Below are 14,843 nucleotides of genomic sequence, written 5' to 3'. Positions count from 1 at the left end.
GAGAGTAAAGAGAGCAAAAGAGCAGCCACAGATAAAGAAAGGCTATTATCCTGAGGGGAGCATTATGATGTGTTGCCGTGTGTTGTTTTGTCAAGCCGGTGTGTTCGACACACATACACTCACACAGGCACACACCTCAGAGACGGCAGTGTTTGTAGTGCTGGGAGGAACAAAGGGCTTTAAGTAGACAGTAATGTGATCAGTGCTCTGACAAGCTCTGGAAAGCCCCGTCTGTGAGGGCACTCAGGAGCATCACTGTGTGTGTGTGTGTGTGTGTGTGTGTGCGTGTAAAGACATACATGTGCAGAAAAGCATGTGTATAATAATATGTTGGCCTTGGTCAGGTGATTATGCGCTGTTAGATTAAGTGCAGGGTTTTTTTAAGCCTGCCAAATGCTGTTGGTGTAGTTAAGGTATGTATTTTGTTAAGAGTTTTGCAAAAGGACCAAAAATTCAATTTACTATGACATGTTTGTTGTTTAGAGAGAAACCTTAACACTGAGTTCTAACACACCACACCCTTTCTGTAAAAAAAAGTTGACAGTAAACAAGAATAACTTATAATAGAGCTAACTGATCTGACAATAATCGGCAATTTCTATCTCTTCTTCGACATTTTTTTTTTTAGAAGAGAGCCCTTGCGTAAGACACTGAGCAAAAGCTTCCATGTTTACCCGTGTTATTTGGCAAGTTAGACTGGTTGCTCCAAAACAATAATATATTTTTTCATACTAATAGTTTATCGTGTAAACTTCCGTCATCTGGGAGCTTTAAAATTGCTGCTGCCAAGCTCTGTTAGTAGGAGCAGAAATTCATTACATCTTAATATTAAATTGGCAGCAGTGTTGAATAAAACAGGATGCAACATTGCAGTTACTGCTGCTACAACTAATTCATTGAGCAATACAAAACAGAGACACACCCTGCAATCAGGTTCAATATGCCAATATACAATGTAATATGCTTAAGACATGGCTGCATTAAAAATAATACACTAAAAGGCCAAGTTTCATAAAAACAGACAACTTTGAAATTGTCAACTAGCCCTGTTAATTCAACACCTTGAGCAAAGTTTACAATAATGCATCACCAATCTGACGATCACATTTTCCATTTTTATAAGCCAATGCACTGTAAAAAATAAACTGTTCTCATTTTAAGATATTAGTGGCTGCCTTAAAATATTAAGTTGACTGAATTAAAATATTGAGATTTTGTTTTTGTAATTTAATTTTTTTAATTCAGTCAACTTGAAAATCTTTGGCAGCCCAGACAATCACTTTTTTTAATCTGAAATAAATAGTTTCTTTTTGCAGTGTGATGAAATAATTTAATCAACAGACATTCATTCATCAGTCAGACTGGTGGCAACATCTTCAGTTGTTGTGTGTATATGTGCAAGTGTGTGTGTGTGTGTGTGTGTGTTGTCAAGATGAATGGAGATGACTCACCCCGATTATGGCGTTGAGTTCAGCCATGGTGACCTGCTTGGCCCTCTCCACTGCTTGGACCACCTGTTGTTGGTGCTACAAATACACACATACACACACACACACACACACACACACACACACACACACACAAATAGTATATAAATGCACACATACAATGCCATATAAAAGAGTAAGGATAAAAATACCATTGTAGATATTTATAAATACAGTCTATAGAGATAATGTATATTACATGAGCAGTCAGTAATCACACAGTAAAACCATTAAAGACCCAAACTTGAGAAAAGGTGCTAAAACAGCCAAACTCTGCTTGTACAGTAGGGGTGTAAATCACTGGTTTCATCATGACATGATATTATGTTAATACTTTGGACAACAATACCATATTTGCCAATATCAATTTCGATTCGATTTAGGGGTCTGCAAAAGATATGAGCCTATATTATCTGCTCATTATCCCAGTCAGTTACAGAGCGGGCTGCCACCCCTGTCTTTGCTTTTGGCCATAAAAGATAAAAACAACATATGCATAATTTAAAACAATAAAACGGGTTCATTCTGTTTTAACACTTTCTGGATTAAAATGTTTTAATTTTAATTCAAACCATGATCTTTTTTCCTAAAACGTCAGGGCTATCTGACTTGAAGACAAACTTCTCCCAGCATCCTCAAAACGTCGATTAACAACAACATCTTTTCACTAAAGTATAAAACTCAATAATAACTGTCAAGGATCATAAACAAAACAACTGTCTTTTATAGATCACACTCCCCCATATAAACAGCACGCTAACGTCATTAGCAGAAGCCTATGTCATTTTACAATGCAATTAGCTTAGCGGCTAGCGAACTTTTCCTCCACTCACAAGTTAACCAATTTACTATTATTAATGCCTTGACTTACTCACTGCTGGTCTAAGTCTCTCCATCTCCCGACAGAACATATGATTTTCAGTCTATATACTGTTTTTCAATCAACATTGTTGAAACAGAGTAGCTAACGTAAAGTTAGCAAGAAGTCAGTGAAGTGGCCCGGCAGGTACATGTTGTTTCCTGCATACCGTTTTTGTTTACAGATGACGTGTGATGTCTGTTGACTCGCAATTTCTCCGAAATCAAGACATTTCCACACTGATGATTTATTCCCGAGTAAACACCGTTTTCCTCATCATCTTTCTCTCGGCTGCTCGCCATCGTCAAGCAGCAGCTTGCCGCTTCGTGAAATACGCGCCTAGACTATTTTTTCCGGATACGTACAGAAACGGCATCAAGCCGCACAAGAGCAGATCGTACCAGGCAGGAAGTCAACAACACTGCATCCGGTCAATTTTCAAATTAAAACAGACTTGTGATCGTGTTTAACTTTACTAAAACGTTACATTGACCGCATCTGCTGCTTCTGCGTCTGAATTCTGTCCAGCAGGAGAATTTAATGCTCCTAATAAAGTCATTTTACATTAAATAGACAGAAAGTCAATCATAATTAACAACAGCACTGCAACGTTAAACACTTCAAATCTTATCTATCTCATATGTATTTCGTTTATGATTAAATTGGGCTATTAATTATTCATCCGTAGGCTAATTAATCAATAAGATCGACATGTTTTTCTTTTTCTACAGCCACAAATCTTCCATCTTTTTTGTGTTTAACTGGTTTTATTTATTATTATTTTTGACTAAAACCAAAAAGAAAAAGAAATGAACACAAAATCAGGGGTAAATGACAAAATAAGCACAATCTTATAGGGTGTGGATATGGATCAATGTTTACACTTTGCACCGATGTTACGTGATCGATGCTCATTTAATGGATCGATGGATCGTTACACCCCTATTGTACTGTGTATAAATATAAAGGTCTGGATTGGGCAATCATGCAGTCACACAACTCAAACACTGACAGAAAAGTCACACACAGAAACACACATACTGTACACACGCACATACACACACACACACACTTAAACACACATGTGCTCAAAGCCACACTAACTAAAATCTCAGTTCTGTTGACACAAAATCCCAGTGTAATCAGTCATACAAAGGCAAATATGCATGTGTGCAACAGTGCTTGCACACACATACACTCACTCACATACACTATCTCACACACGCACAAACGCACACAGCAGACACACAGTGTCAATATTGATCAAACTGACAGAGCTGTGACCTTCCTGTCTCCAGGGAGCATACTCATCAGTGCACACTCACACTCTCAGACAAAAAGATTTGTGTCTGCAGGTTTGTACTCCGATCTACACACTCTAACACTTATAGCCAGCGTACAGACAGTCAGAGCAACAATACAACATTATATTTAACTTCAGTATCCATGCTCCTTTTACTCAAGTGGTATTAAACAGACAAAAAATCTTTATTAAAAATAAAGCTATACAAAGCAATGAATGGAGGCAAAGCACACACAGAAACAGTGATAATGTTGTTGAATGATAAAAAGGCACAACGCAACATGTAGCTGTATTTAATTTAAAGATAATGGGATCTAAATGTTCTGCAAACAATACAATTTAATATTACTCTTAAGGCCAGAGAGCCTTCTTAATGAAATCATTTAAAGTTGGCTGTAATGCCATTGTAAGTAGTTCTGTATTGTTTCCAGTGACACAGATACTTGTGGACATTTGTTTAATATATGTTTATTATTTTTTTTAACTTGTTGGTAACTTTTAAGAAAATAACTGTCATATTTGTTGAAACTGTCACTATTGTGAAAGAAGCACGAGACAGATAATCTATGAAAAAAATCATGTACTTCCTCGTTTTCTACTACCACTAATGGCATTTGCTAGGATCTATGACTGCGCACTGAAAACAACCAATCAGAGCCCAGGAGTGTCTAAAGCGTTAATTCCTGCTTGTGAACTGCAGCCAATCTGGGCACCGGTGATCAAATATAAATCAAGATTCTGTTACTGCATTGCCTATTTCTCTCCTCAATGTTGGCAGAACCGTATTTTGGTATCGATTAGCTGTAAAATGAGAACGTTTGTCAAATGGTGGGCAGAGTTTTGGGCCTGAGTGTTTCAAAACATGGCAGCCGGCTCACATTCTTCATCTTACATCTAGACGGTGCACTAAAATATGTTTCTATAAAACATTGTAGGTGCAAAACAGGCAATAAGGTAACAGAATCATGGTTCCATTCTGGTCAACGCTGCTAATTTTGACAGTTTGACCACCATTCACAAAAAGTGACTGACATGTCATGACTGACAACAGCTGCGTTAGAGACTCCTCAGCTCTGATTGGTTGTTTTTGTTTACATAGGGTAATGCCATTAAAAGCACTTAGGGAAGGCAGAGGGACATGTTTTGTTTCCCACAGATTATCTGTCTTATTAAATGCTCTGTGACCAAAGTGACAGTTTCAGCAAATATGACAAACTTTTTTTTATAAAAGTTGACAACTACAGCTTAAATGACGATATAGCTAATTAAGTGCTGTTTGATGAGATATCAGTAGATTTATTGATTGATTTGCGTTTCATTCACAGAGAATGATTTATTGAGGAAGCTTGTGAAATGGAGGAAATGCCAGTCTAAAGCATCAAATGGATCATAACGTTGAATCAACTTAACCTGCAATATTTGTTGCAGCACTCTGTTGCAATAAATGGCAATATCTCTGTTTTCGTTTACTTTATTCAACTTACATACACAAATTAAAGTCAATGTTTTTTGTCAATATAGGAAGAAATTCTGAATCTATACTTTGCACAGCATGCAATTTTATCCATTATTATTCTTATCTAATAATTATCTGAATGCAAAGAAAATAAAATACAGGCCTGGGGTGCGAACAATTGTCTCCTGATTATGTGTGTGCATATTTTGTGTTTATCTGTAAGTGTGCCTGGCAGTGGTGACACTTACCTCTTGAGAGAGGAAAGGGATGATCTGAGCGCAGATGGCACTGAGACGCTTGACAATCTCCGCCTGGGATGGAAAGAGAGAGAGACGAGAGACAGAAGGAGAGAGAAAAGGATATATGATCACGCCGCATACAGTGCGATAATAAGTACACAATGAACACAGCATATGATACACCTTTACAGCACATTAAGCCTTTGCTGCATTAAAACATCTTTCTAACGAGCAAGGAGCTCCATCAGTGACAACTCTATGAGACGGAGAGAAGACAAATGTGCGAGTGAGCAGCAGAGGTAGAAGGATGGAGGCAGCATTAGAGCTCCAATCATCCTTTGGTCTTTTTAGCACCATCACACTCTCATTTAGCTCGGCCTCACTCACTCTTCCTCCATCTCTCTCCTCCTCAGAAGCAAACATAATGAGCGAACAAACACACAAAAAGCGGAAAACCTCTAAGAATTTCTTTCCAAAGCTCTCCACCTGTCACAGTCAGCTATCCAGTGAGTGCTATTACATTTGTCTATTTCCTAAAACTCGTAAAAACTATAAAAATGCTCCTTCTTACCCCTCACACACACATAGACAACACAGGCACACGTGGCAAACCTAGTAACCATCCGCAGAATACAGCTGCCTGCACACACGGACACATAAAAACATAAGCACACACTCTCCCTGTGTGTCTCTCTCTCTCACTCACACACACACTCGCACGCACACACACTGAACCTCTGCGGTGTGTCTAATTCTATCTGTCTGAGTGCCCTCAGCCTCATTTTGTTCTCTTCTTCACTCAGCCGTTCTCTCTTTTTCTACAACAGCTCTCACACTGAGCCATTATTACCCTATTCATCCTCTTCCTCCCCCCACTCCCCCTCTCTTGCTCGCTTTGTCTCGTTTTCTCCCATCTTTCTATTTTTCTATATTATTCCCTTTCTCTCTGTTTTAATTTATCCTCCCTCATTCCTCCCAGCTGCCCTTTTTCTTCTGCTAACATCAGTCGCTCGCTTCTCTTTTTTCTTTGTGACTTTGCTGTCACGCATTACCACAGCCACTTTTTATTTTTATTTTTCCTCCCTCTATCCGTTTTGCTTTCTCTCTCTGTATCCCTCTCTTCTCACTAATGCATGTTTCTGGCACTCGAGATGCTGGAGAAGAAGAGAGAAAGACAGCAAAGAGGTGATGAGGGCAATGCAATGACTGACAGGGCTGTATACACCATCATGCAAAGGCTCGTGCGCACAAACACACACACACACACACACACACACACACACACACACACACACAAACCATCAGCCGGCCTGTCAGTTGCAGCAAGTCTCTTCATGACTTCATAAACTGGCTATCACCAGACACACAACTCTGTTCCAAGGACAGACACAGTCTTATCACATGATACATGTGTCAACGTAAGCATGTGTGTGTGAAAGTGTGTGTGAGAGTGTGTGTGTGTGGGTGGTTGTGCCTGAGCTCCTCAGTGTATTGGGAAAGATGTGCATGTATAGTGCGTATATGCCGACCATGAAGAGGAAAGTGATGGCGAGAGAGAGGAACAGATATGACAGAGAGTGACTTTTTACAATATTTCTTACTGCTGGGTATTCTGCAGATTGTTTTTTCTTTTAAAGCAAACTGTATGTTTACCTGCTTGATTTGACTAAATCCCCTTATTTGCTTTCTATTTCTTCTACCTTTGCTGCTAAATTAAAACTGGAAATAAAATAAGACACAAGGTGGGAGCCTGCATAGTGTTGGGTATCGGCACTGATACCTTATCAACTAAAAGAATCCAAGTAGTATCGAAACCTTTTCCAATCCAACGATGCCTGCATTCCATACTGTTTGTACCAAACTCTAGACAAAAATACGAGCATTTTTTGATTTAATGCAACGTGATTTGCCCACTACCACAGTAGCTACAACTGTGCTGTGGTGAAGCCAAGTGCAGTGGATTTGATAAGTTGGCAATTCAGCATGCCATAATGCCACAAAAACAGTCAAAAGTATGGCTACACTATATGCCTATAGCGACTAGTGGCACTTAAAGCAACTGAATGCTCAGCCCCTTCTCATCCCCAATGCATTGAATAGCGTTATTTAGTCAGTGTTTTTACTGTCAGACACCAAGACAGAGAGGCACCTTTCGCAGCAGCATGATACACACGGGGCCACAGAAGTTGTTGGCACAGCGGGCAACAAACCAACTTGTAATATACCACCGCTTTATCAGTGGACATCAGTGTCAGACACTAACTTACAGAGGCACTCTTTGCAGCAGTATGGTTCGCACCAGGCGGTGGCAGTTTGTAATGCCACCAGCAACTACTGTAATGTGAAGAGCAAGAAAGTCCATATAGGGAGGGTGGGATGGGTGGTGGATGGATCAGACAAACAATTGTACTTATTTTAGGACAAACCATGATGCTTTTTCTAAACCTAACCACAGACATTTGTTGCCTAAACCTAATAAAGTAAACAAAAAAGCAAAGTGTTTAAAAGTTGTAGTAGTGTCCTAAATTTATTTTCAAAAAGACAGTATGCATGTGACAACAAGAAACTTAACACTTTCTGTGAAAACTGAGTGTATTTTGAATAGAAACAACACATATAACAAGTGACAATTGAAACACTTTCCCTAAAACCAGACAGGGGGGTACCTCTAAAGTCATATTTTGACGTGTAGGTCCGCTGACAAAGTGGCAATATTTGATGGGTTGGGATGATAATGTGTTGAATTGATGGATATCAAATAAAGTAGGAAAAAAGTACTAGTAAAAGTACTGAATTGGTATCGATATCACACTAATAAGGGTACTGGAATTAGTACTGGTATCATAATTTTTCTACCCAGCACTATAAGAGCTAACCATGCTTTGCTTTGTCAGGTTTTGGAATTGGGAAAGGTTCTCTTATCTGTCAAAAAACATCACAATCTGCTAACAATTCAGCATAATCAGCAAATTGCCCAATCTGAGAGATTTCCAGGATGAACTGACTTTTTTTTGCATGAACTGCAACTTGTGCAATCTTTCAACACAGAAAAAAGGGGAATATTTACCGCTGACCACTAACCTTTGGCGTAAATTATTTGATTCCGAGGACAAATATTAAATCTTTGGGTATTCATTACACACTTTTCCTTTAATTAACTTACATATACGGCATAATCTATGCTGAGTCAACTTTCCTTCGATCAGTTATATCTCAGCAACTCCTGAGAGCTACAAAAAAAGGTTGTCATCAGGTCACAGATCTATTCAGATGGCCTGTCCAAGATAAAAATCAACCTGACAGGTCTGATGCTGGACCATGAATCACACCAGACAGATCAGCAGACACCTGAACATGGCTGGTTTATGAAGCTGCTTTTATTGACTGTTTTCTGAAAAGGTGACAGTAACTTGGATTGAAAGAATCAGTCACAGAATTGTTATTGAATCAGTGTTGCAGTAGAAATAAACATTATTTTTGATAAACAATGTGAATTTATTAAAAGCATTTAGAGCAGAAGAAAAGTAAAATTTTAATTTTTTAAATTATTTTTATTTATTTTATTATTTTTTTAAAAAAATAATGATTAGCTCTATTTTGTTTGAAAGGAAGAACCATCAGCCATTTTGCATTGCATTTTACTATCCAGGGACAAAATAAATGTACTCTAACAAGTTCTGTGATTTATGGATCTCCAAGTGACAGATTTTATCTTTAATTTTAATGAATTGATGAATGATTTTGGCATACAGTTTTAGGTTGAAAAATAAGCTTGTAAGTTACAGAAATACATAAAAATACAGCCCAAGTACAATGTTGTTGATTAACTTCTGCAACACAACAGCATCTGACCAACTCCATGTTCTGGCTGAGAGGCCGTGGATGGTGTGATGAATGCAAGATGCCAGTCAGCCGATGGGTTTACAATATAGTGAAAGTGAGCTGGGCTGAGGCAGTCTGAGCCGGGCCAGGTGTCAGAAACAACACGGCACAGTCTCGTTCCACAGCCCTGCCAAAGCACAGCCACCAGGGAGTACTGGCAAAGACAGGCCGGATGGAGGGATGAACGGATGGAGGGATGAATGGATGGGTAGATACAAAGGAAGAGAGGGGGCTGGTCAATAAACACCTGAGGGCAGATACACTGCCAACTGGCATGGGGACAGAGAGAGAGACAGAGAAAGAGAGGCTTTAAGTGAAACAGAGAAAAATAGGTGAGGGACAAAGAAGTACATAAATGCTTTTCATTTCAAAGACAAAAACGTCCTAAATTATCCTCTATAATAGACAAATATGTGGAGGAATGGAAATTGGGAGTAAGGTCTGAGGAGAGGAGAAAACGAAGAAGACGAAGACACCGTAGGACAAGGACAGCCTGTTCCAGAGGCTGTGGTGCATATTAGCCTATCTGAGACACACACACACACACGCACACACACACACACAGTGGCAGTGTGCTCAGGCTTGTCATTGCGTCAGATCAAGATCAGGACAATAACCACAACCAGGAAAATATTTATATGATCACAGTGCCTTGTTGCTGCAGATTAATACAACCTGAAATGTGTGAAAAGGTAACACACACACACACACACACACACACACACACACACACACATCAATATAACACACAAATCCAATATCTAACCTTTATTATACCAATTGAACATATTTGGTATAACCTTTCTATGAGGACTAACTAAAACAGAAGCAACCACATGCAGACAAACTGCATTGATTCTTTTTAAATGATCACGTAGAGACGAGCAACAAACACCACAGTCACAGAGATGAGATCTCTGCAACTTGTCAGCAGAAGGAAGTTGAGCAGATTTCAACATCCTGCATATGAGCAGCGATTTGGTCTGGTTACAGGTGTAATCACATGATGCTGAATGGTTTGCTTGCAATTATGTAAAATTCACACAAAGGGCAGGAAGTGATAAATCTATATACTGCATGAATTGCAAAATAGAGGAATTTGACTGTATACATTGTAAAATGATTTGATGAACTTGCAAGCACCAGGTATCGTCAGAAAACTGAAACTTACATTGGATGTGATCCTTACAAAACATAGAAAAAATATTTCTCTCACAACTTGATCAATTTGCCTGGCATGGGCCCAATATTACACAGCGAGCCAATGAAAGCACACAAGGGTCTAGAAGACTAACAGTTTTATGTGACTGAAATGACTGCTGTCTTGTTTTGTGCTTGAGTATAACTGTCTTTTCTTCACATTTCAACTCTGAACACTGTACTGTGTACTGTGCTTTAGTTACTATTTTCTACCTACTAGGTCAACCGTAAGATAAAGATAAAGTAAGATGGGTCTTGAGACCCATGAGGTTTATGATGAGTATATTTCACAAGAACATGGAAATTAACATTTCACATCAAATAAATAGTCAAAAATTTTTTAAAATGTATTAACAAGAATTTAAAAGCACTGAAAAAGTGTAATTCCTTTAAAATATCTGCACCGTAGATGGTGATGCCAACAAGTAAGAGGAAGCACAGCTAGAGACAGCTAGTGTGTGTCGGAGCAATGAGAACTCAGCTTGTGTTTTGAGAGAGAGAGAGAGTGTGTGTGTGTGTGTGTGTGTGAGAGAGAGAGAGAGAGTATGCTGTGTGTTCTCAAACGCACAAATAAATGGATGCAAAAAAACCCAGGAAATATCAAGGGAAAACACAAGAGGAGTATCTGAATTGCAGGGAACTAAACAAAGAAAATGGCTTTAATGCAGGAAGTTGCAGCAGGTTGGAGTTTGTGCATAAGAAATGGGTACTTAGTTTTCCAGCTGTTGTTATGTTGTTGTTTGTTTTTTTAATTTAATCATTTCTGCAAAAACTGGCCGGCCGTAGAAAGTATGACATTGTGTTGAGAAACCTCCAAGAGTTCATCATCATGAAAGTTTAAACACACAAAGTTAAGGTCATATATGTGGCACAGCAATAAATTCTTCTTTGGCCAAACATTTTGCACCTGCATTCAACTGTCAATCAGGAAAAAAATCTATCAGAGGACAAGGAAACAATTTCTACACCACCACATGACTCATTAGACCAGAATGCAATGCAGGGAAAAGCATACTTTGTGTATGAGGCATAATTCAGGTTTTTTCTTGACTGGAAAAAAATCATTCCCCTGCACTTACTTTGCAATCACTATCGCTATTTGCTGCTGCTCTCTCTCTCCACCCACATGTTTAACCCACAGCGCAAACGCAACACGTTCCTGCCTGTTCTCTGAAGGCTGTCAAAAGGCATTCGAGGAAATGTAGAAAATGACTAACTGAAGTAGAAATAGACGAGATAGGTGGGTTGATGAGGCGGTGGGTACACTGGAGAAGAAAATAATAACACTCGCTCACAAAATAAGCCATCACAGACTGACGGTGTAACAGCGGTTCTGCACGTGGAATTTTCTCTCAATAATGAGCCAGCGTCTGACTGTTCTGACAAAGACAAAGCTTGTTTTAGAGGGAGGGGGTCCTTTTAGAGTAAGATCTGCCCCCGAGCTATTTTCTTTCAAATGCTTGGAATGACAAGGCGTCCTGCGTTGTGTAACTGCAGCATATTGGCAGGCTTGTAAGAGGTATAAAGTGATATATGGAGGTTTATATGTAACGCATTCTGATCAAGGGTAGAAATGTGCACAAGCTCAAAAGTAAAGATGAACTAACAGAAGACAAGCTGATGTTTTTCCATGCACACGTTTGTGACACTACAGTGAACTTGAACTGGAACATCGGGGGAGACACGTCCCTGTGAAAGATCAGCATTGTATTTGGTCTCCCAGCATGATGGCAAGCAAGCAACAGTGGCCGCGTTCATCTTGCCAATAAAGCTCGGTGAATTTGAATGTGACGAGCGTGGGTTGAGATTGGCACGGGAGGAGGGAGATGGTGCCCAGTGTGCTCGGGCACTGCCAGCTGTGCCAGCCTCTGAGTCCCACTACGGCTGAGCGAGCCAGCTTTATGGAGGGGGCATGTGTGTGTGTGTGTGTGTGTTTGTGTGTTTGTGTGTTTGTGTGTGTGTGTGAGAGAGAGAGAGTGATACCCCACTCCTTTACTCACTCTAATTGCTCTCAACAAAAAAATCTGTGCCATCTCTCCCAGCTCCTATTTTATTTCTATTTTTTATTCCTAAGTCACCTCTCTCTGGGTTACTGTAATAGTTGCTGGTTTGAATCCTTGGAAGTAGCTCAGGAGACAGAATGAGCAACGGTTAAGCAAAGCACTTAACCTCCAACTGCAGAGGACTCAATCTGTAACTGGCAACTTCACAGTGAATGTGTGACACTGAGAGAATGTGATGCACAATGTTGACAAAAAAAGTATGCATGCCTTGTCAACTTTACCTTGAGAGAAAGACGGTTATACAAAATGGTTTTGTGATGACAGAAAGAGCGGCAAGGCTCTGTCCTTTACACTTCCTATTACTGGTACAACATATATATATATATATATATATTATACTGGTACAATAAATTTTTGACCTCAATAGTTCGCAGTCATGAGCTGTGTTCAAAATGATTTGAAAGTTGCATGTTGCAACAATGATATTAAACTCATGTGTTTAGGCTGCTGAAAAATTGCAACAAGAGGGAGTAACTGCAGAGAGAAAAAAACAGTCTAAAACTTTGCCTCATTTCAAGATAACAACAATGACTCTGTTGTTTCTGTAAAATGATCATTTCAAGTATGGTTGGACACTGGAAATACACTGAAACTTCTAAGCCACATGGCCTAAAGTATCTAAAATGCCATGTACTGTATGTGACACTCTACACGAGTTCCACAACTGAGCAGCGTCTCTTGCCAGAAACCTGCGTCCACACCGATAACTGACCAGGAGTCAAAAAGGGAATCAATAATGAATCAGATCAATAAACAGAATCAAAAATGTCACTGGTATTATTAGAATCTCAACAATTCCCATCCCCAATATTTAATTGCATTTTTAGATCAAACAATTAATTGATTAATCAAGAAAAACTTAAATAATCCTTAACTGCAGCTACACAGTCAATACTTCACCATTTGATGAGTAGTTCATTGAGATTTTAGATACTAACAGAATGAATTTTTTTGAATCATCAATAACAAGTGCTGTGTCAAGTAACTCTTATCTAACACAAAGCACTGGATTCTGGTATTCATTTATCAAAAAGCAGTGTACATGCCATGAAGTGATTTTGGACACAGTCATATTGCATGTTGCAGTGCCTCAGTGTCTTTTCACTGCATGTACATGTGGCTGCAGAATACCCTAATTTATTTCCAAGAGTCAGAGGGTGTGTACATATCACACAACACAAACACAATCCTGGAGCTTATCTCTGTCCCCTGCTTTCTAATTGGGCTGCTCTCCCCTCTGTGAACAGTTTAAGGTAAATATTTGTAGCCAATGACGCACTAATCACCCACTGATTGGGGTTGCAGGCACAGAGCCGTTCAATGAAAACAGCCATTCCTGTTTCCTCTCTTTCAGCCCCCCCAACCTCCTCCTCTTTTCTTTCCTCTTTCTCTCCGTGCAATCAGCCTTCTTCTCTTTCTATTCTGCTGGCTCATTTTTCCACTTCCACAGTATCTCTCTCTCTCTCGTCCGCTCTCCGTGTCCTCTTGCTCTGTTTTCCCTCAGTGCACTTGGCCTTGCTCTTTTGCTCTGCCCTCCTTCTCATTCTCTCTCATTTCTTTCTCCTTCTTGCTCTATCTCTCTGCCCTGCTTCTCTCCCAGAATCTCCCTCCACCCTCGCTCTCTTTTCTTTTCTTGCTCGGTCTTGTTTTCCTCTCTCCGCCCTCTCTCTCTCTCTCCTCTGGGCAGCGAGCCAGCTCCTCTTCCCTGGCACCAAGCCAACTCCTCGCCTCCTCCTCCTCCTCCTTCCCTCCCTTCCTCTATCCCCCTTGCCTCTGATTGATGGCCCCTCTATTCTGGAAGGAGAGTAAGAGAAACAGAGAGAGAGAGAGAGAGAGAGGGAGTGGGAGAGGAAAGGGGAGCAGCAAAGCACACACCGAAACACACAAAAACACTGAGAGGCACACACACACGTGCACACAAGCACTCTCAGAATTGTGCGGCTCCACACACACAAGTACACACACACAAAAGCCATCACAAACAGTCGTACACACACACAAAAGCAACAAGGGCACACAGAAAACCAATCCAAACAGAGCAGAGGAGAGCACATATACAAAGAGCTGTGTGCAGAGCAAGCAGAGCCTCGCAGCATGAGACCAAAAAGCACACGCGCACACACACACTCACACATTTCCTCAGACACACACACACATATAAAGACACAGATTCAACCTTCAGTGCAGTAACAATACAAGATAGGCAGCGGACCAGGCAGCAGAAACATTTAGAATGAAAAATACAGACAGACAGCTCACTTTGACTCCTCACACACACACACACACATCAAGACATTGGTGGATATCCATCACAGTTACCACCATGTACTAACAATGACTTCACACAAACACAC

General features: G+C 40.0%; 1 protein-coding gene across 2 annotated transcripts in view; it reads right to left on the bottom strand.

The window, feature by feature from the left end:
* tle2b (TLE family member 2, transcriptional corepressor b) overlaps positions 1-14,843 on the bottom strand; it is a 100,632-nt gene that overhangs the window by 25,803 nt on the left and 59,986 nt on the right. For both annotated transcript variants that reach the window (XM_042481359.1, XM_042481365.1), the window contains exons 5-6: positions 5,354-5,416; positions 1,452-1,526 (exon numbers count right to left, since the gene is read on the bottom strand). In XM_042481359.1, the coding sequence (XP_042337293.1) occupies positions 1,452-1,526; positions 5,354-5,416 (138 nt within the window). The remainder of the gene's footprint in view (positions 1-1,451; positions 1,527-5,353; positions 5,417-14,843) is intronic.

The sequence above is a fragment of the Plectropomus leopardus genome, chromosome 3 (assembly GCF_008729295.1).
Source record: "Plectropomus leopardus isolate mb chromosome 3, YSFRI_Pleo_2.0, whole genome shotgun sequence".
Lineage (NCBI taxonomy): Eukaryota > Metazoa > Chordata > Actinopteri > Perciformes > Serranidae > Plectropomus > Plectropomus leopardus.
This window is presented reverse-complemented; position numbering and strand designations above follow the sequence as displayed.